The 20,373-nt window shown below is 42.2% G+C and overlaps 2 protein-coding genes across 2 annotated transcripts in view; one reads left to right on the top strand and one right to left on the bottom strand.

Annotated features, from left to right (window-relative positions):
* Positions 1-20,373, bottom strand: part of LOC113875905 (zinc finger protein 211-like) — a 100,378-nt gene that overhangs the window by 16,610 nt on the left and 63,395 nt on the right. The window contains exons 4-5 of the mRNA XM_027514604.1: positions 19,254-19,372; positions 17,218-17,497 (exon numbers count right to left, since the gene is read on the bottom strand). The gene's annotated coding sequence lies outside the window, so the exon portion shown is untranslated. The remainder of the gene's footprint in view (positions 1-17,217; positions 17,498-19,253; positions 19,373-20,373) is intronic.
* LOC113875909 (histone H3.3C-like) lies at positions 9,606-10,198 on the top strand. The gene has a single exon (XM_027514606.1). It carries the CDS (start codon positions 9,739-9,741, stop codon positions 10,147-10,149), a length of 411 nt encoding a protein of 136 aa, XP_027370407.1. The 5' UTR covers positions 9,606-9,738; the 3' UTR covers positions 10,150-10,198.

Genomic DNA, 20,373 nt, shown 5'->3' with positions numbered 1-20,373 from the left:
AAGATTCTACACAGGGACATCACCAGATGGTCAATACCAAAATCATACTGATTATATTCTTTGCAGGAGAAGATGGAGAAGCTCTATACAGTCAGCAAAAACAAGACCGGGAGCTGACTGTGGCTCAGATCATGAACTCCTTATTGCCAAACTCAGACTTAAATCGAAGAAAGTAGGGAAAACCACTAGACCATTTACGTATGACCTAAATAAAATCCCTTACGATTATACAGTGGAAGTGACAAATAGATTCAAGGGATTAGATCTGATAGACGGAGTACCTGAAGAACTATGGACGGAGGTTCGTGATATTGTATAGGAGGCAGTGATCAAGACCATCTCCAAGAAAAAGAAATGCAAAAAGGCAAAATGGTTGTCTGACGAGGCCTTACAAATAGCTGAGAAAAGAGAAGCAAAAGGCAAAGGAGGAGAGGAAAGATATACGCAACTGAATGCAGAGTTCCAAAGAACAGCAAGGACAGATAAGAAAGCCTTCCTCAGCAATCAGTGCAAAGCAACAGAGGAAAACAACAGAATGGGAGAGACTAGAGATCTCTCAAGAAAATTAGAGATACCAAGGGAACATTTCAGCAAAGATGGGCACAATAAAGGACATAAATGGTATGGACCTAACAGAAGCAGAAGATATTAAGAGATGGCAAGAAAACACAGAAGAATTGGACAGAAAAGATCTTCATGACCCAGATAATCACGATGGTGTGATCACTCACCTAGAGCCAGACATCCTGGAATGCAAAGCCAAGTGGGCCTTAGGCAGCATCAGTATGAACAAAGCTAGCAGAAGTGATGGAATTCCAGTTGAGCTATTTCAAATCCTAAAAGATGATACTGTGAAAGTGCTGTACTCAATATGCCAGCAAATTTAGAAAATTCAGCAGCGGCCACAGGACTGGAAAAGGTCAATTTTCATGCCAATCCCAAAGAAAGTTAATGCCAGAGAATGTTCAAACTACTGCACAATTGCACTTAGCTCACACACTAGCAAAGTAATGCTCAAAATTCTCCAAGCCAGGCTTCAACGGTACATGAAATGAGAACTTCTTGATGTTCAAGCTGGATTTAGAAAAGGTAGAGGAACCAAAAATCAAATTGCCAACATCTGTTGGATCACAGAAAAAACAAGAGAGTTCCAGAAAAACATCTACCTCTGCTTTATCGACTATGCCAAACCCTCTGACCATGTTGTACAAATGCAGTCTGGTTGATAATCAGGACTCCCGATTACAAAGCTGCTAACCCCTGGGAAAATATAAACACCAGTCTTTGGTTATACAAGAAGGCCTAGACAAGAAGAACCATTTTTCTGAATTGGTTCCGTTGCTGCTTTGTCTCTGAAATCAGTATCTTGCAAGTAAGGGACTGCCTTTTACAGTTCTTGTAAGGCCCATGACATACAGCACTCTATGGAAAGATTATCAGTGCTACGATGGACGAGAATTCTGATCAAGAAATCACCACAGAAGTCAGGAAGGATTATACTACTTAAGATGCTCTTGTTATAGAAAAAGCTGTGAAAGCTATAAAGTCTGAAACAATAAATTCCTACTGGAGAAAAATGTGTCCAGATGACTTCATAGGATTTAAAACAAAGGCAGTCAAGAAAATCATGAGAGAGACTGTATGTATGGTGGCCGGGGGAGGGGAGCAGGTAAGAAGGTGAAGGGTTTCACGATATGGATCTTGGAGAAATTCAAGAGCTAACTGACCCCATACCAGAGGAATGAACAGAAGACAACTTGATGGAGATGAGTGCTTCTGAACCCGTGCTAGAGGAATATGATGCACCAGTGCCAGAAAACAAAATGACCTTAGACAATCCAGCAGAAGGGTTCTGATTACTCAAGACTGCTTTTGACTTCTTTTATAAGATGGAGACTTATATGATATGGGCACTGAAACTAGAGCAAACACAAACAGTGGAAGAAGAATTGGTGCCATACAGAAACATTTTTTGAGAAATGAAAAAATTTAAAAAGTCAGACAGAAGCTGGCTGATCCACGTTGATGTATGGCAGAAATGAACACAATATTGTAAACCAATTATCCTCCAATTACAAATAAATTTAAAAAAGAAAATGAAATGAAGAAAACAGAATAAGCCCTTTAGTCATAATACCTGCTACAAAAAAGGGCAATCCAGACATTTTCAATGTTAGGAGTTGCCATGTCTTTATAAATAGTTCCCATTCTTGAACTGGAATGATCCGCAACAAAAACTAGCAACCACAACGTAAGCAAAGGAACTACTTAAATAGGATGTCATGATAAAATGTTTTCTGAATAAATGATCACATGAAGGAATACATCTCTGTTAGCCAATGCAGCCATAAATAAAAACGTTAATGAGGTAAAACTGGTCATGATGACAATAAAACAATATCAAACTAAAAAGTTCTTATTAAGCTTAATTCATTTGAACATATTTTGACAAAAAATCTCAAATCCATTGCAGCAAATCTTATTAATTAAACCAGAAATCTATTACCATTTTTTAATCCTATGCTTTAATTTGTACATGCTCACCCTTTATTTAAGGATAACCATGAATAAAACATGAAAATCAGTAAAAACTCTTATAACCAACCATTCATTAGCGTATAAGCTAGGCTACCATGGACCAATCATATTGCTGCTTCATTATTAACACATGAATATGTGTAAATATGAGTTGTTTCACGTTACCTTATTTTTAATTAAGGTAGAGTTGACTTACAACATTATATAAGTTTCAGGTGTTCAACACAGAGATCGCCACTTTTGAAGTTTCCACTTGATTTACAGCTGTAACACATCGACTACACTCTGTACAACATATGCCGCAGCTTATCTCACACCCAGGAGTTTGCACCTCCCGTGTGCTACTGCTGTCAGGCCCTGTTCCTCCCTAGTAACCACGAGTTGGTTCTCTACATCGTGAGTGTTTCTTTTTGTTATCGTCACCAGTTTGTTTTGTTTAGATCCCACATAAAAGTGATATCATACAGTATTTGTCTTTCTCTTTGAATTATTTCACTAAGCATAATACCCTCCAAGTCCGCCGACGTTGCATATGGAAAAATTTCATTCCTTTGATGGCTGCGTAGTATTTTATTCCATTAAATATATGCACACAGTATATATAATAAATATATAAAAGATATATGCATTTATAGATAGATATCCCACATCTTTATTCATTCATCTGTTGATCATCATAGGTTCCTCCCATATATTTCTTGGCTATTGTAAATAATGCTGCTATGAACACTGGGGTGCATGTATCTTTTCAAATCAATGGGTTTTTTTTTTTTTTTAATAAATACCCAGGGGTGGAAATACTGAATCCTAAGCCTTTGCTTGTGTGGATCACAATCAACTGTGGAAAATTCTGAAAGAGATGGGAATACCAGACCACCTGATCTGCCTCTTGAGAAATTTGTATGCAGGTCAGGAAGCAACAGTTAGAACTGGACATGAACAACAGACTGGTTCCTAATAGGAAAAGGAGTATGTCAAGGCTGTATATTGTCACCCTGTTTATTTAACTTATATGCAGAGTACATCATGAGAAATGCTGAACTGGAAGAAACACAAGCTGGAATCAAGATTGCTGGGAGAAATATCAATAACCTCAGATATGCAGATGACACCACCCTTATGGCAGAAAGTTAAGAGGAATTCAAAAGTCTCTTGATGAAAGTGAAAGTGGAGAGTGAAAAAGTTGGCTTAAAGCTCAACATTCAGAAAACAAAGATCATGGCATCTGATCCCATCCCTTCATGGGAAATAGATGGGGAAACAGTGGAAACAGTGTCAGACTTAATTTTTGGGGGCTCCAAAATCACTGCAGATGGTGACTGCAGCCATGAAATTAAAAGACGCTTACTCCTGGGAAGGAAAGTTATGACCAACCTAGATAGCATATTCAAAAGCAGAGACATTACTTTGCCAACAAAGGTTCGTCTAGTCAAGGCTATGGTTTTTCCTGTGGTCATGTATGGATGTGAGAGTTGGACTGTGAAGAAGGCTGAGCGCCGAAGAATTGATGCTTTTGAACTGTGGTGTTGGAGAAGACTCTTGAGAGTCCCTTGGACTGCAAGGAGATCCAACCAGTCCATTCTGAAGGAGATCAGCCCTGGGATTTCTTTGGAAGGAATGATGCTAAAGCTGAAACTCCAGTACTCTGGCCACCTCATGGGAAGAGTTGACTCATCGGAAAAGATTCTGATGCTGGGAGGGATTGGGGGCAAGAGGAGAAGGGGACGACAGAGGATGAGATGGCTGGATGGCATCACTGACTCGATGGACGTGAGTCTGAGTGAACTCTGGGAGTTGGTGATGGACAGGGAGGCCTGGCGTGCTGCGATTCATGGGGTCACAAAGAGTTGGACACGATTGAGTGACTGATCTGATCTGATCTGGTGGTAGTTCTAGTTTTAGTTCTTTTAAGGAACCTCCATATTCCTATTCACAGTGGCTGTACCAATTTACATTCCCGCTAACAGAGTAGGAAGGCTCTCTCTCTTTTTTCACATCCTTGTTATTTGTGGTATTTTTGATGACAGCCATCTGACAGCTGTGAAGTGGTATCACTGTGGTTTTGATTTGCATTTCTCTAATTAACAATGTTGAGCATCTTTTCATGTGCCTGGTGGCTATGCATAAATATGGTACAATACTATAAATGTATTTTCTTTTCTTTATGATTTTCTCAAGAGCATTTTCCTTTCTCTACCTGTAAGTATAAAATACATATAAAATAAAATATATATGCTGGTCAACAGTAGACTATTAGTAATTATGTTTGGGAGAATCAAAAGTTATACGCAAATCGGTGATTGTGTAGGGGATTGACACGCATAACTCCTGCAGTTTAAGGGTCAACTGTATCTACAAAGTAAAAATCTGTAAAACTCCTTTACATTTATTATTACTACTACTATGAAAAAAAACCCTCAAAACCTCATTTTGGAAAAAGGCAAAGGACCGAATCATCACACTGTGAAAGGAGAAATAAAACAAGATATTTTTGTATCTTTTTCTATCTGAACTTCTACTCTCATAACTTTCTTATTTGTAAAAAACATATTCCACCTAATAAAGGAAACGGGAGGGTAGAACCATCACCTATATTGATGGTACAGGCAAGAATCATCATCGGCAGGACTTCCCTGCTTGAGCCTCAGGTTCAATCCCTAGTCAAGGAACTAGATCCTACATGCCACAAGACCCAGTGAAGCCAAATAAATAAATATTAAAAAAAAAAAAAAAAAACTAGAGACTTCCCTGGCGGTCCAGTAGTTAAAATATGCCTTCTTTCAAAAAAGAAAAAAGAAAAGGACTACCTTCCCAAACAGGGAACCTAGGTTTGAGGAAACTAAGAACCCAGATGCCACAGGGGAAGTAAGCCCAGGCGCTGCCATCTACTGAGCCCTCGCACCACAACTAAAGGAAAGTCTGTGATGAACAGCCTGCACGCTGCAACTAAGGCCTGTCACAGCCAAAACTAGAGAAATAACATAAATATTAAAAATAAAATACCCAGGAAAATTTGAATACTGTTTGGTACTGCATAATATGGAGAAACTGTTTATAGTTACATATGATAAAGATTAGAGAAGGCAGTGGCACCCCACTCCAGTACTCTTGCCTGAAAAATCCCACGGACAGAGTAGGGATCGCGAAGAGTCGGACATGACTGAGCAACTTTACTTTCAATTTTCACTCTGCTGCATTGGAGAAGGAAATGGCAATCCATTCCGGTTTTCTTGCCTGGAGAATCCCAGGGACAGAGAAGCCTGGTAGGCTGCCGTCTCTGGGGTCGCACAGAGTCGGACACAACTGAAGTGACTTAGCAGCAGCAGCAGCATGATAAAGATACTATAATTAAACAAACAAAAAAAAGTCCTAGCCTATTACATACACTTACGTGTTATCTCATGGCTTGTAGGATCTTAGCTCCCTGACCAGGAACTGAACCCACACCCTCAGCAGTGAAATCATGGAGTCCTAACCCCCGGGCCACCAGGGAATTCCCTTATTTGAACTTTTATAGATGTAATGATATGGCTTTTGGAGTTTGCCTTAAGATAAGCAATTGCTGAGGGAAATAGAGCAGGATTATAAATGAAATGATTTTGGCTGTGAGTCAGTTCATTTGTTGCTATATGATGACTTCTTGTGGGTTTTTTTCTTTTTTCCTATTACCGTGTCCACTTTTCCAGGAGTTTTTAAGATTCTGTATTGCACTCACCTCACACACTAGTAAAGTAATGCTCAAAATTCTCCAAGCCAGGCTTCAGCAATACGTGAACTCTGAACTTCCAGATGTTCAAGCTGGTTTTAGAAAAGGCAGAGGAACCAGAAATCAAATTGCCAACATCCGCTGGATCATGGAAAAAGCAAGAGAGTTCCAGAAAAACATCTATTTCTGCTTTATTGACTATGCCAAAGCCTTTGACTGTGTGGATTACAATCAACTGTGGGAAATTCTGAAAGAGATGGGAATACCAGACCACCTGACCTGCCTCTTGAGAAACCTGTATGCACGTCAGGAAGCAACAGTTAGAACTGGACATGGAACAACAGACTGGTTCCAAATAGGGAAAGGAGTACATCAAGGCTGTATATTGTCACCCTGCTTATTTCACTTATATGCAGAGTACATCATGAGAAACGCTGGACTGGAAGAAGCACAAGCTGGAATCAAGATTGCTAGGAGAAATATCAATAACCTCAGATATGCAGATGATACCACCCTTATGGCAGAAAGTGAAGAGGAACTCAAAAGCCTCTTGATGAAAGTGAAAGTGGAGAGTGAAAAAGTTAAAGCTCAACATTCAGAAAACGAAGATCATGGCATCTGGTCCCATCCCTTCATGGGACATAGATGGGGAAAACAGTGGAAACAGTGTCAGACTTTATTTTTTGGGGCTCCAAAATCACTGCGGATGGTGACTGCAGCCATGAAATTAAAAGAGGCTTACTCCTTGGAAGGAAAGTTACGACCAACCTAGACAGCATATTCAAAAGCAGAGACATTACTTTGCCAACAAAGGCCCGTCTAGTCAAGGATATGATTTTTCCAGTGGTCATGTATGGATGAGAGAGTTGGACTGTGAAGAAAGCTGAGCGTTGAAGAATTGATGCTTTTGAACTGTGGTGTTGGAGAGTCCCTTGGACTGCAAGGAGATCCAACCAGTCCATTCTAAAGGAGATCAGTCCTGGGTGTTCTTTGGAAGGACTGATGCTGAAGCTGAAACTCCAATACCTTGGCCACCTCATTTGAAGAGTTGACTTATTGGAAAAGACTCTGATGCTGGGAGGGATTGGGGGCAGGAGGAGAAGGGGACGACAGAGGATGAGATGGTTGGATGGCATCACTGACTTGATGGACATGAGTTTGAGTGAACTCCGGGAGTTGGTGATGGACAGGGAGGCCTGGCGTGCTGCAATTCATGAGGTCACAAAGAGTCGGACCTGACTGAGCAACTGAACTGAATCTTACTTACAAAATTTTTATATTAATAATCAAACATGTTGAGCTTGTTTTCCATTTGCTATATACTACCCTTTTATTCTGAAGTGTATCATAGCTCAAAACCTGTCATGTTGATACCAGTATGCGGGGAGCCAGCAGGAGGCACTCTGCCCGTGGCAAAGGTCATGAGGAAGGAGGCTCGACATACGCAAAGGCGGGATCGAGCCTCAGGAGTCCCCCTGGAAATCCTCGAGCATCTACCCCCATAACCAGAGCCTGCCTACTTTACTACTTTGTGCTCTCACCTACACCTCTGACTTTACAGGGGGCTGTCCCCCACCACCTCTTTCAGAGAAGGAATTAACTTAGAGCTCCAGTTAATAATAATTCCTGGGCGTGACAGGAGTGTTTCAACCTACAAACTCCTCTGAAGGTTCTCTAGCCTGCCTGACAGGCTTGTCTGGCCACATGTGATTGCTCACAGCCTCCCAACCGTGAGAGGCTCGAGATGCTTTAAACCTTCTAAAAACAGGTTCTTTAGAGAAGTTAGAAAACTATTAGTATAAGTATAGTGGGCTGATTAGAAATTGTATTGGTGAAGGGTTTTTCATTTGCTGAGCCAATGTTTACTGCTAAGTCTCCATATCCCCTGCCCTTACACACATTAATGAATATATAGAAGAAATAAGTATTAACCTTTGATATAAATCACGTTAGACCTTAGGCTAAGTAAATTCTTTCCTTAATTAAAACCCACTACACTCTCACCCTATAGGAATGTAACTTTATTTGGGTGGCGTCTGTTTTAAGAATAATCAGCCTTGGAGAAATAAGTGTTCTGGTTGACTGACCGCTGTCACAAGGAGAGGGTCATAAATTGTCAGCAGGCCCCCCTGGCCAGAAGATGATGCAACACCCCTAAGACCTCTGTATACATTTGTGTGAAGCACCTGACTTTAATAAAAGTCAGGACTGCTGTCCCCGTGTGACTTTTGTATAATATCTCAGTGTATAAAAACAGACTTTGGAAAATAAAGAATTGGGATCAGTTCCTCGAAAGACTGGTCTCCCCATGTCTCTCTCTCTCTCAAACTCTGGCTGAGTCTCCATCTGGAGCGCGGAGCCCGCCATGCTTCCTAATTATGCCTGGGCTTCTAAGATCTGACCGGGGAGGCCTCAGTGTCTCCTCTCCTTCGGGAGAACGGAAGGACGCCTGTGGCCTACGTAAGTGATGCAAGCTTCTTGTCTTGAAGTTTTATTGGTCTCCCGCATAAACCAAGCTACTCAGCCTCTTTTCTCCACTGAATTTTCCTGCTGAGCTATCCTCATTCTATTACTCTTTATATCTCTAATTAATATTTAAATAAGTCGCCAACGCCGTCCCCGCTTCGAATACCCTGTGCGACTCTTTGTGACCCTATAGACTGTAGCTGGGCAGGCTCCTCTGTCCACGAGATTCTCCAGGCAAGAATACTGGAGTGGGCTGCCATGCTCTCCTCCGGGGGATCTTCCTGACCCATGGATCGAACCCGCACCTCCTGTGTCTCCTGCACTGCAGGCAGATTCTTAACCTACTGAGCTACCTGGGAGGCCCCAGTATTATTTTACTGTTCATCAGTTTTCCTTAGCAAAGTTAAAAATACTAAATCCTTCAACCTCAGGAGAAGTAAGACAGAGAAATATACTCAGTCGTGCCAGTAGAGGTGCAAAGTAGGGAAGAGAAGACCCAACTATGTGGAGTATTTCAGAGTTCTCACTTGTATTACCATCAGGTCAGACTGTTATTGAAGCCTCCTACACTGTTGGTGGGAATGTATATGTTAGCCAAAAAGTTTGTCTGGGTTTTCTGTAAGATATTACAGCAAAACCCCAATGAACTTTTTGCCAACCCGATAAGATTGGTACAGCCACTTTGGGAAACAGTATGGAGGTTCCTTACAACATGATCCAGCAATCCCACTCCTGGGCAAGTACCTGGAGAAAACCACTGTTCTAAAGGATACACGTACCCCAAATAACTGTCATGGTATTTCCAGGTCATGTGACTAGCACCGCAATGGAGGGGACACTGGTTCGACCCCTGCTCTGGGAAGATCGCACATGCCATGGAACAACTACGCCTGTGCACCACAACAAGAGGAGCCCCTGGTGTTCGCAGCCGCCGCCGCGCCGCCATCACTCTCCAACGCCAGCGCCGCCTCCAGCTCGCCGAGCTCCAGCCGAAGGAGAAGGAGGGTAAGTAAGGAGGTCTCTATACCATGGCTTGTACAAAGCAGACTGCCCGCAAATTGACAGGTGGTAAAACACCGAGGAAGCAACTTGCTACAAAAGCCACTCGGAAGAGTGCGCCCTCTACTGGAGGGGTGAAGAAACCTCATTGTTACAGGCCTGGTACTGTGGCCCTCGATGAAATTAGACGTTATCAGAAGTCCACTGAACTTCTGATTCGCAAACTTCCCTTCCAGCGTCTGGTGCGGGAAATTGCTCAGGACTTCAAAACAGATCTGCGCTTCCAGCGTGCAGCTATTGGTGCTTTGCAGGAGGCAAATGAGGCCTATCTGGTTGGCCTTTTTGAAGACACCAACCTGTGTGCTATCCATGCCAAACATGTAACAATTATGCCAAAAGATATCCAGCTAGCACGCCGCATACATGGAGAACGTGCTTAAGAATCCACTATAACGGGAAACATTTCATTCTTTAAAAAAAAAAAAAAAATTCTCTTCTTCCTGTTATTAGTAGTTCTGAACGTTAGATATTTTTTTTCCATGGGGTCAAAAGGTACCTAAATATATGATTGCAAGTGGAAAATAGGGGACAGAAATCAGGTATTGGCAGTTTTTCCATTTTCATTTGTGTGTGAATTTTTAATATAAATGTGGGGACGTAAAGCATTAATGAAAGTCAAAATGTTTCAGTCAACAAGTTTCAGCAGTTCAACTTTATAACAATTATAAATAAACCTGTTGAATTTTTCTGGACAATGCCAGCATTTGGATTTTTTTAAAACAAGTAAATTTCTTATTGACTGCAAAAAAAAAAAGAGAGAGAGAGAGAGAGAAGCCACTGCAACAAGAAGTCTGTGAACTGCAACTAGAGAAAGCCCGCAGCAATGAAGGTCTAGCAGAGTGAAAAAGAATAAAAATGTCAACTGCGGCAAGAGCTTCGGAGAGGAAATTTAAACAAAATCTTCAAGTTACCATTGGATTTAGGACTTTGTTAGTGACAATGAGCTGTGAGGCTAATACACGAAACTTGAAAAAGTAGAGCTATATTGTCGATGTAATCAGGAGAGAGAAAAAAACAATGCTCTTTAAGAGTTCAGTTCTGGGGCTCTCCTGGTGGTCCAGTGGCTAAGACTACACGCTTCCAATGCAGGGAGTCTGGGTTCAGTCCTGATCTGGAAACTGGATACCACATGTTGGGAACTGAGAGTTTTCATGCCAAAACTAAGACCAGACACAGAAAAATAAATTAAATATTAAAAATAAATAAAACAAAAGTTCAGTTGTAAAAGATGACAGAAACAGTAGAACAAGAAATGCACTGGATCACTAAGAGAGAAAAAACTATTTTTAGAAGGAATAAGTGTTTATAAAGTTAGTTCAAAAAGAGACTGAAAGAGAGAGCAGTAACAGGTCACCAGTCATGAGATTTGATCAAGAACCAGTCTGCAGACAAATTGAGACATGAGGGCATGGCTCTTAGCTGGCATTTGAGTTAAACTGATTTGTTTTAGGTCAGGAAGCAGAAACTGTTTTCACATGGTGAGCTCTGCTCTTTCTGTGGGTGGCAGGAGCTGAATATCAACAGAGAAGGGAGTCATACCGGGGAACTTAATGAAGTAACAATTAAAATTTGCTGGCCCTGCTGAAAGTTTAATAAAGAGACTGAGCCAAGAACTGCAATCTGGAGAGGAAAACACCAGGAAATGGAAAAGCTGCTGGTCCAGGGCCAACGTGTGCACAGGGTCTCAGGTGAACGGGGTTCTGGAAGTTTTAAATGACAGATGTGAGCTCTCTGACCTCAAAGTACTGAGATATTTATAATTACTAAGACAGTTCAGGGGAAGATGTCCTAGATTTTCTGAATGTTCCTCAGCTAATTGAAGGTGGTAAGGCTAAAAAGGAAATCTCCATGTGGAATCTTTAGCCAATTGGGAACAGTGACATCTTAGAGCAGTGATGATCAACCCAAGACTTCACATCTCTAAAGAGCAGAGAACCTATCTGAGACCCTAGCCAGTGATTTTGAAAATTTTCTCTCTAAGCCAACATATGCTACAGGCAGTGAGTGACGAGCGCATGAAACTGTGCCTACAGTCACTGGGGTAGGATCCAATTCCACTCCCCTAATTGGTGGTTGTGGTATAAGGAGAGTTTCAGTTACAAATAAGAATTACAACGTCTGCTGCAAACTGCTACGATACACCATGGAGATGATACTGCATCCATTTAAAATTGAACTGTAGTTTGTGTTCAAGAAAAATGAAATATCTCCAACAGCCCTAACACTGTGGATGTCAAATCTAAAGACTGTAAATTTGGGAAAACTACTTGTGTTTCACAAAACGTATTCTCCTTAAAGTTGTTTTGAAAACCCACTCCTGGACATATTAACAGGAAAAAACTGTAATTTGAAAAGATACATGCCACTTAAGAAAGTTCCTTAAGTGGCCTAGTGGTTAGGATTCTGGGCTTAACTGCTCTGGGCCCGGTTCAATTCCTGGAGGGAACTGAAATCCTGCAAGCCGGGGAGAGAGGAAGGGAGGATAGTAGGGAGGAAGGAAGAGAAAGCAAGCAAGAAAAATCCATGCACCCATGCACCCCAATGTTTACTGCAGCACTGTTTACAACAGCCAAGCATAGAAGCAACTTAAATATCCATCGACAGAGAAATGGATAAAGGTGTGGCATATACACACACATACACGCCACACACACACAGACATATACATATATATAATAGAAGATTACTCAACCATAAAAGAGAATGAAATAATAGAGATTATCATACTAAGTGAAGCAAGACAAATATCATATGATATCACTAATATGCAGAATCTTAAAAAGATGATACAAATCTTTACAAAGAAACTTATTTACAAAATAGAAACAGATTAGACTTTGAAAAGGATCATGGTTATCAAAGGGGAAAGGTGGTGGGTAGATAAATTGGGAGTTTGGGATTAACATATCCACTACTATAAATAAAGAGAAGGGAATGGCAACCCACTCCAGTATTCTTGCCTGGAAAATTCCACGGACAGAGCAGCCTGGTGGGCTACAGTCCATAGGGTCACAAAGAGTCAGACACAACTGAACACACACACACACACACACACACACACACAGATAAATAAAACAGATAACCAACAAGGACCTACTGTATAGCACAAGAGCTCTACTCAACATTCTGTAATAACATATAAGGGATAAGAATCTGAAGAAGAATGGATACATATATATGTATAACTGAGCCACTCTGCTGTACACCTGACAGTAATACAACATTTTTAATCAATTATACCTCAATCTAAAATAAAAATTTAAAGAATTGTTTAAAAAAAAAAAAGGAGACAACTAGCCCAAAACGGAGTCACTTGAACTGAGCTTTACTCACCAAACCAACACTACCTAAGTTCAGTTTCAGCCTTCCCCAGAAACCAAATCGTAAATCAGTCAACCTGGTATTTCCTGGTCAGCACTAGTGAGGTAATCTGCCTGACAGTTCCCTGACTAGGCCCCTGGCATTGGGAGCTCGGAAGCTTAGCCACTTGACTACGTGGTCTAACATCTTTTTTATTTTTAAGATTTGCTTATGTGGCTGCATCAGGCCCTAGTTGAGGTGTGTGGGCTGTTCACTGCAGCACGCAGGCCTCTCTGGTTGTGGCACGTGGGCATACTTGTCCTGGGGCATGCGGAATCTTAGTTCCCTTACCAGGGATCAAAGCTGCATCCCCTGCGTTGGAAGATGGATTCTTAACCACTAGACCAGCAGTCCTAATGTCTTTTTATTAGAGTCCTTTCATGACAACTCTATTTAAAAGAACAAAAGTCTCTGGGATTTGTCTTAATTTTCTATAGTATATACTGTAAAATGTACTCTGTCTAATGTACAATTTTGCATATTTTGACAGCACATATAATCATAAATACATCACTAAAATATACAGAACTTGGGAATTCCCTGGCAGTCCAGTGGTTAGGACTCTGTGCTTTCTCAGCTGTGACCCGGGTTTAACGTGTAGTCAGGGAACTAAGACCCGAGAGCTGCTCAGTGTGCCCAGAACAAAAAAAAAGGAACAAGGGAAAAGCAGTAAGTATATGCAAAGGAATTCCCATAAGGTTATCAGCTGATTTTCCAGCAGAAACTCTGCAAGGCAGAAAAGCTAAAAACCTCCAACCAAGAATACTCTACCCAGCAAGGCTCTCGTTCAGATTCGACCAAGAAGTCAAAAGCTTTACAGACAAGCAAAAGCTAAGAGAATTCAGCACCACCAAACCAGCTTTAGCACATATGCCAAAGGAACTTCTCTAGAAGGAAAAGGCCACAACTAGAAACAAGAAAATTACAAATGGGAAAGCTCACTGGTAAAAGCTCACATACAGTCAAGGCAGGAAATCACCCACACACAAATATGGTATCAAAACCAGCAATTATGAGAAGTGGAGAGTACAAATGTAGGCTATTGGAAACACATGTGACATGAAGAAACCAGCAATTTAAAACATATAAAAAATATATTTTTATGTTATATGTATGTACATATATACATATATAAAAACCTCATGGTAGGGACTTCCCTGGCAGCCCAGTGGTTAAGAATCTGCCTGGCAGTGCAAGGCACTCGGGTTCGATCCCTTGGTGGCAAACCAGAATCCCACATGCTGCAGAGCAACTAAGCCTGCGAGCAGCAACTACTGAAGCCTGCATGCTCCCAAGCCCAAGCGCCACAACTAGACTCTTTGCGCCACATCAAACGAGCCTTCATGACACAACAAAGATCACATGCAAACAAACAAACAAAAAAGCCTCATGGTAACTGCAAAACAAACTTCCAGCTATAAAACAAATAAGTCAAGGATGTAAGCAGTGATCCCCCACCTTTCTGGCACCAGGGACTGGTTCCATGGAAGACAATTTTTCACAGACCAGGGGAGGCTGGTTTCGGGCTGACTGATGCACAGTACATTGATTGCGCACTTTATTTCTAATCTACTGATGCTGCACATCTGACAAGAGGTAGCAGTCCGCAGCCCACAGGCTGGGGACCCCGAGTACAGCGTAGGGAATATAGTCAATAATACTGTAGTAACTCTGTATGGTAACACACAGTAACAGAATGTTTCCTGTCATTTTGTAATGTATGTAAGTATCTAGTTACTATATTGTACAACTGAAACTAACGTAAGTCAATCACACAAATATGTTAAAAAAAAAAAAAAAAAAAACCACCTAAATCTATCTGTTTCACTCTCTGTTAGAGAGTGAATGTTTATTTCCCCCCAGAATTCATACCTGACACAGAACCTCCCAATTTTATGGTATTAGAAGCGAGAACCTTTGGGAGGAAATTAGAGGAGACCATGAAGGTAGGCCCCACAAGGGAGAGACTGTCACCCTTATAAAAGACAGGAGAGCTTGCTCCTCTCTGCTCATCACCACATAAGGACACGGAACATGGCTTCTAGGAACCAGGAAGCAGGCCCTCACCAGACACAGAACCTGACCATGCAGGCACCCTGATCTTGGACTTCCGGCCTCTAGAAAAAAAACTCCTGGTGTTTATAAGTTATCTAGTTTACGGTACTTTGTTATAACCAACCATGCAGAAAAAGACACTTTCCTTCCCCACTGGAAAATCCAGTTAACTCATAATAAAAACATATCCAGAATCCAGCCACTTCCAAGCTACCACTCTGTTCCATAAACCCTCAAGTGGACTACTGTAGGAGCCTCCACACTGGTTTTCCTTTCTCTTCCCTCAGTCTCACAATCTAGTCTCCACTGTGCAGCCATACGGAGACTGTTTAGAGGTAGGTAAGGGCTTCCCTGGAGGCTGTGTTAAAGAGTCCACCTGCCAATGCAGGATCAGGGGTTCGATCCCTGGGTCAGGAGGATTCCACATGCTGCAGAGCAACTAAGCCCAGAGGCACAGCTATTGAGCCCATGTACCACAACTACTGAAGCCCACTCGCCCCAGAGCCCACACTCTGCCACAAGAAGCCACTGCAATGAGAAGCACCACCCGACCCCCCAACATAAATAAATGAACGGAGCTGCTGCTGCTAAGTTGCTTCAGTCGTGTCCAACTCCGTGACCCCATAGACGGCAGCCCACCAGGCTCCCCTGTCCCTGGGATTCTCCAGGCAAGAACACTGGAGTGGGTTGCCATTTCCTTCTCCTATAAATGGAGCTAGGCAAGGTCATTCCCCCTCTTCTGATTCAAACTTCCTATCACCTCCAGAACAGATACCCAATTTCTTAGGCAGCCGTTCCAGTACTGAATTCTGTTCTCTTGCTCCTTCTTCCCACCTAATGGAAAGATCTTAATGATCCCACCTCAGCTCTACCTCTAAGCACTTTCACATCCTGGTACTTGGATAACATTTCCACATCCACTTACATTAGGTGCCAGAAATGCAAACACTTCTATACCATCTTTGGTAGACTCAGGACCCTAGGTTTAGGTCCTTAAAGAATTCCACGGCAGGAACTTCCCTGGTGGTGCAGGGGATGAGAATCTGCCTGCAAGAGCAGTGGACACAGGTTCGATCCCCGGTCTGGGAAGATTTACAAGCTGCGAGAGTAACTAAGACAATGCACCACAGCTATTGAACCCATGCTCCACAAGAGAAATCACCACAATGAAAAACCCATACACCTCGGAAAGAGTAGCCCCCACTCAGGGCAGCTAGAGAGATGCCTGCGCAGCAAGGAAGACCCAGCACAGCCATAAATAAGCAATGTATAAAAAGAATCCCGGGTCACCACAATGCAGAGAATATATGGGTTGGGGAAAGAAACAATAGCAGTCTGGGACACACTACACATACCTACAGGTCCCGCAAACGTTTCTGCAGTCATGTTTTAAGACACAGGCTACAGATGAATGAATACAATGTCAGGTTTCACGGGGTTCAGGCCGCTATGCGCGCACGCCTGGCCCTTGGGCTGAATGCCTAACTTATGTGCCTCAGTGTCTCACCTTACTAGCTCTGTGTGCTTGAACAAAGATCCAACCTCCTGGTGCCCCAACGTCTTCATCCTCCTCCTCGGTCTGGTTATCCAAAGGCTGTTAAACAGCTTTTGGAAGACTTTTGAAAACCTAACGTAGTTTGGTTTAAAATTTCCCACAGCTCTTAGAATTCCTGAGAATATATGCAGAGCCCTCAGCCTGCTATTCTAGGAGTAACTCCGCCTCAAACTTTGTTCCTCGCCAGGCACAACGGAGCCCAGATTTCCCGAATTCCCAGAGCTCAGTCGCAGCTCCAGGCCTTGGTACATCCCGGTTCCTCTGCCTGTATCCCTCTCCCTCATCTAATCACACCCCAGATAGTAAGATTAAACTGGAAAACTGAAATGTTTATTCACAACCACTGTCAGAAACAAGAGCACGTGTACTAACGCCTCACCGTCCCGGACACCGGGGGCTGGGCTGCAGGGACGAGGGCACTCCGGGCGTTAGTGTCTGGTGGGGTGAGGGCGGGGAGGGCCCGAGGACAAGCGCTTACCTGCGGCGGGTCCCTCCGAGCGGCCGCAGCCATCCAGGCCTTTGGGCGGAGTGGGTCCGGGAGCGGGCCGGCGGGTCTTAAACCGGCCCTGGTGCGAATCATCTCTCGCGGTGCTGCGGCCGAACCTCAGACTCGCTTCTGTGCAGCGGGACTCCTCTGACGCTTTCTCGGTCCTGTCCCGTCGGCCCCGTCTCACGGCTCCGGAACTTCTATCCGGACGAACACACCCGAGCAGCCAAAATGACCGCCCGGAGGAGGACGCCGGAAGCCCCGCCCCTCGCTAGGAGACACGCACGGAAACGCCTCTGTTCTGAGCCTTCATTGGCTCAGCGAGGCTGCTCAGCAGAGTATTCTGGGTAATGTAGTTCTCACGCTTGGGGGTAACTCACCCCACCCCTTTGCACCCTGACAAGTTTAGACCCGAGGGGCGCTGGGAAATGGAGTTCACCCATCCAAGGACTTAGAAGCCTCTTGTTCGTTCTTAAAAGGGCAGATCTCAGGACTTCTAGGGGATGTTGTGTTGTCTGAAGACATTCACCCAAGTTTCTGTGAACCTCATCATGCTGCCTGAGGCTACCTGTACCGTTTCTGAAGTTCTCAGAGGACACAGAACCAAGTACACATATCATTCCTAGTCCTTCAGATACAAAATGTGTCCGCTGGTAGCAGAAGCTAATAAACATTTCATGCTGCTACTGCTGCTAAGTCACTTCAGTCGTGTCCAACTCTGTGCGACCCCATAGACGGCAGCCCACCAGGCTCCCCCGTCCCTGGGATTCTCCAGGCAAGAACACTGGAGTGGGTTGCCATTTCCTTCTCCAATGCATGAAAGTGAAAAGTGAAAGTGAAGTCCCTCAGTCGTGTCCGACCCTCAGCGACCCCATGGACTGCAGCCTACCAGGCTCCGCCATCCATGGGATTTTCCAGGCAAGAGTACTGGAGTGGGTTGCCATTGCCTTCTAGGATTCTTAATCACTAGACCACCAGGGAAGCCTTGTCTTTAATAAATTTAAATGGAGTATAATCTATAAAAATACTGAATCACTATGTTATATACCTGGATTAGTTCCAGGTGTAAAACAACTATACTTCAATAAAAATAAACTAATAATGAAAAATAAACATTACCATGTTGCAATTAAATCTATACACTATGAAGTGTTAGGCTCAGTTTGATCAGTCTCTGTATGTTTGGTCAGGAAGAAGAGAAAAAACACTCCAAGTGGGTCAGCGGGAGTACAAAGGTGGATCTCTATAGTCACTTCAGAAAATACTTCTAACAGCATAGTAAGTTATTGTGTCCAATTTAGCAAGCATATAATATTTTTATCATTTAGTTTCTTTTTGGATAGTCTGACAATTTCTCAAAAATAGAACAATGAAAGACATGCAGATTTCATACAGATTAACAGGTGTGGTATTCACAGATGGAGCATGTATGAAAAAGGTGTTCTGAACCCCAAACTGCACAGAGTAACTGAAACTATGATCTCATCACTGGGAAGTCGTTATCATTTCCCCTGGATTACAGAAACTGCTCTGCATGAGGAACTATTACCTGAAAAAAGTTACAAAATTCAAATTACAGAAAGCTATTAATGACTATGTAGTGATTCAGAGATTGTGTCTGAAATGTCTCAGAGGAGTATCAGTAGATGGTTAAAAATGTGAAAATCTTAGAGAAGTTTTAGCAGTGATGTCTGAGAAGAGATACAATTAAGCTGAGCATGTGACCAGAATAATTATTCTGAAGACACTGCCTTCTCCTTTTAGGTGCTAATGGCTGTCAAATTTTGCTAAACATTACTTATATTAAAAATACTTATTTAATACTTAAAACTAAAAGGGTTAAAAATAATTTTTAATAAAATCAATTTGTTTTAATTGAATTTTTTAAGGAATCTTATCATTTCTCCTACATGAATACACAGTGACACATCATGTCTCTTCTGGAAAATCTCTCTCCTTTGGTGTTTCCATCAAAACCTGTCAGAAGTTATCACATACTTTCCTGGCTTTATCTTACGTACACATACCCACACACAGAATTCTTGACATCCCTTCAGTTCTTCCAGTCTTCTAAAGCTTCCAGAAGTCAGTCAATTTTTAGGACTTCTTCTTCTCCATTTGAAAGCAACTTCACCCAGCCAATATGCTTAGAAAATGCAAATAAATTTTTTGGAGATCAGCTTAAAGTTCAAATTAACAGTAAATTTTGTAACTTACTGTTAAAATTTTAAAAAAAGGAAAATAAATCCTCTGAGGCAAAAGGAGAGTTTCATCACCGATCATCCACTTTTTCTTAAGGCATTTACTTAAGAAAACTTGTCTTTTCTTCCTTTGCCCATTATGATATATTTTTAAAAGCTATATAAGCCTTTTGCCAGATTTGCATTCTGGATACCTTTTGCTCCAGGATCTGAGAGATTGCTCTTTTAAATTCAATCATTACATAAGAGCGTGCCCTTATCTTCCAGTTTCTATAGGAGAGAAGGAGCCTGACTTCAGCAGGTGCCAGGCTCTAATTTATAAAACTACCTCCTGTCATAAAGGTGTAAGAAATGTATTTTTCTTTAGATAAAGACACTTGGCAAACACCAATGGTCACTCCAATTACAAGGTAATTTAGCATGAATGATACAAAAAAATGGTACTGTCAAATCCTCTTACTGGAGAACTAGTTCTCATTTATCTCAAGAACATGTATGGAACACATTGTACTGCATGGTCACATAAAAGGATGAGGTTCCTTACTGACTTCATGATCTCCTTACTAGACTGCCTGTAATGCATATCACATTCTGCCTCAGTGCTTCTTCAACAGGAAAAAAAAAAAAAAGTTTTCTCTCTCTTCTTTTTATGTGAAGAAGTCTTCTGGGTTAGCAGGACACTTTATTTAAAACTATGTTTCCACAACAGTTCCTACCTTAGAACACCACAACACTGAACAGTAAACAATCACGCTGTACAGTTATAAACTTGGCTTTTGTATATGTGCAGGCCTTTGTGTGGAAATCTAAAGCACCACTGCCTGAGTATTCATCATGTAGAATACTGGGTAGATTCTAGGCTTATGTGATAGGTCTGTCCAAGTGAGGTCCCTGTCAGGAGGGCAGAAGTAACACCTACACACAAAGGCAGCATCAGTATCAATTC

This window comes from Bos indicus x Bos taurus, chromosome 18, assembly GCF_003369695.1.
Source record: "Bos indicus x Bos taurus breed Angus x Brahman F1 hybrid chromosome 18, Bos_hybrid_MaternalHap_v2.0, whole genome shotgun sequence".
Taxonomy (NCBI): Eukaryota; Metazoa; Chordata; class Mammalia; order Artiodactyla; family Bovidae; genus Bos; species Bos indicus x Bos taurus.
Note: the sequence above shows the minus strand (reverse complement) of the source record. Positions and strands in the feature narration are given on the sequence as shown.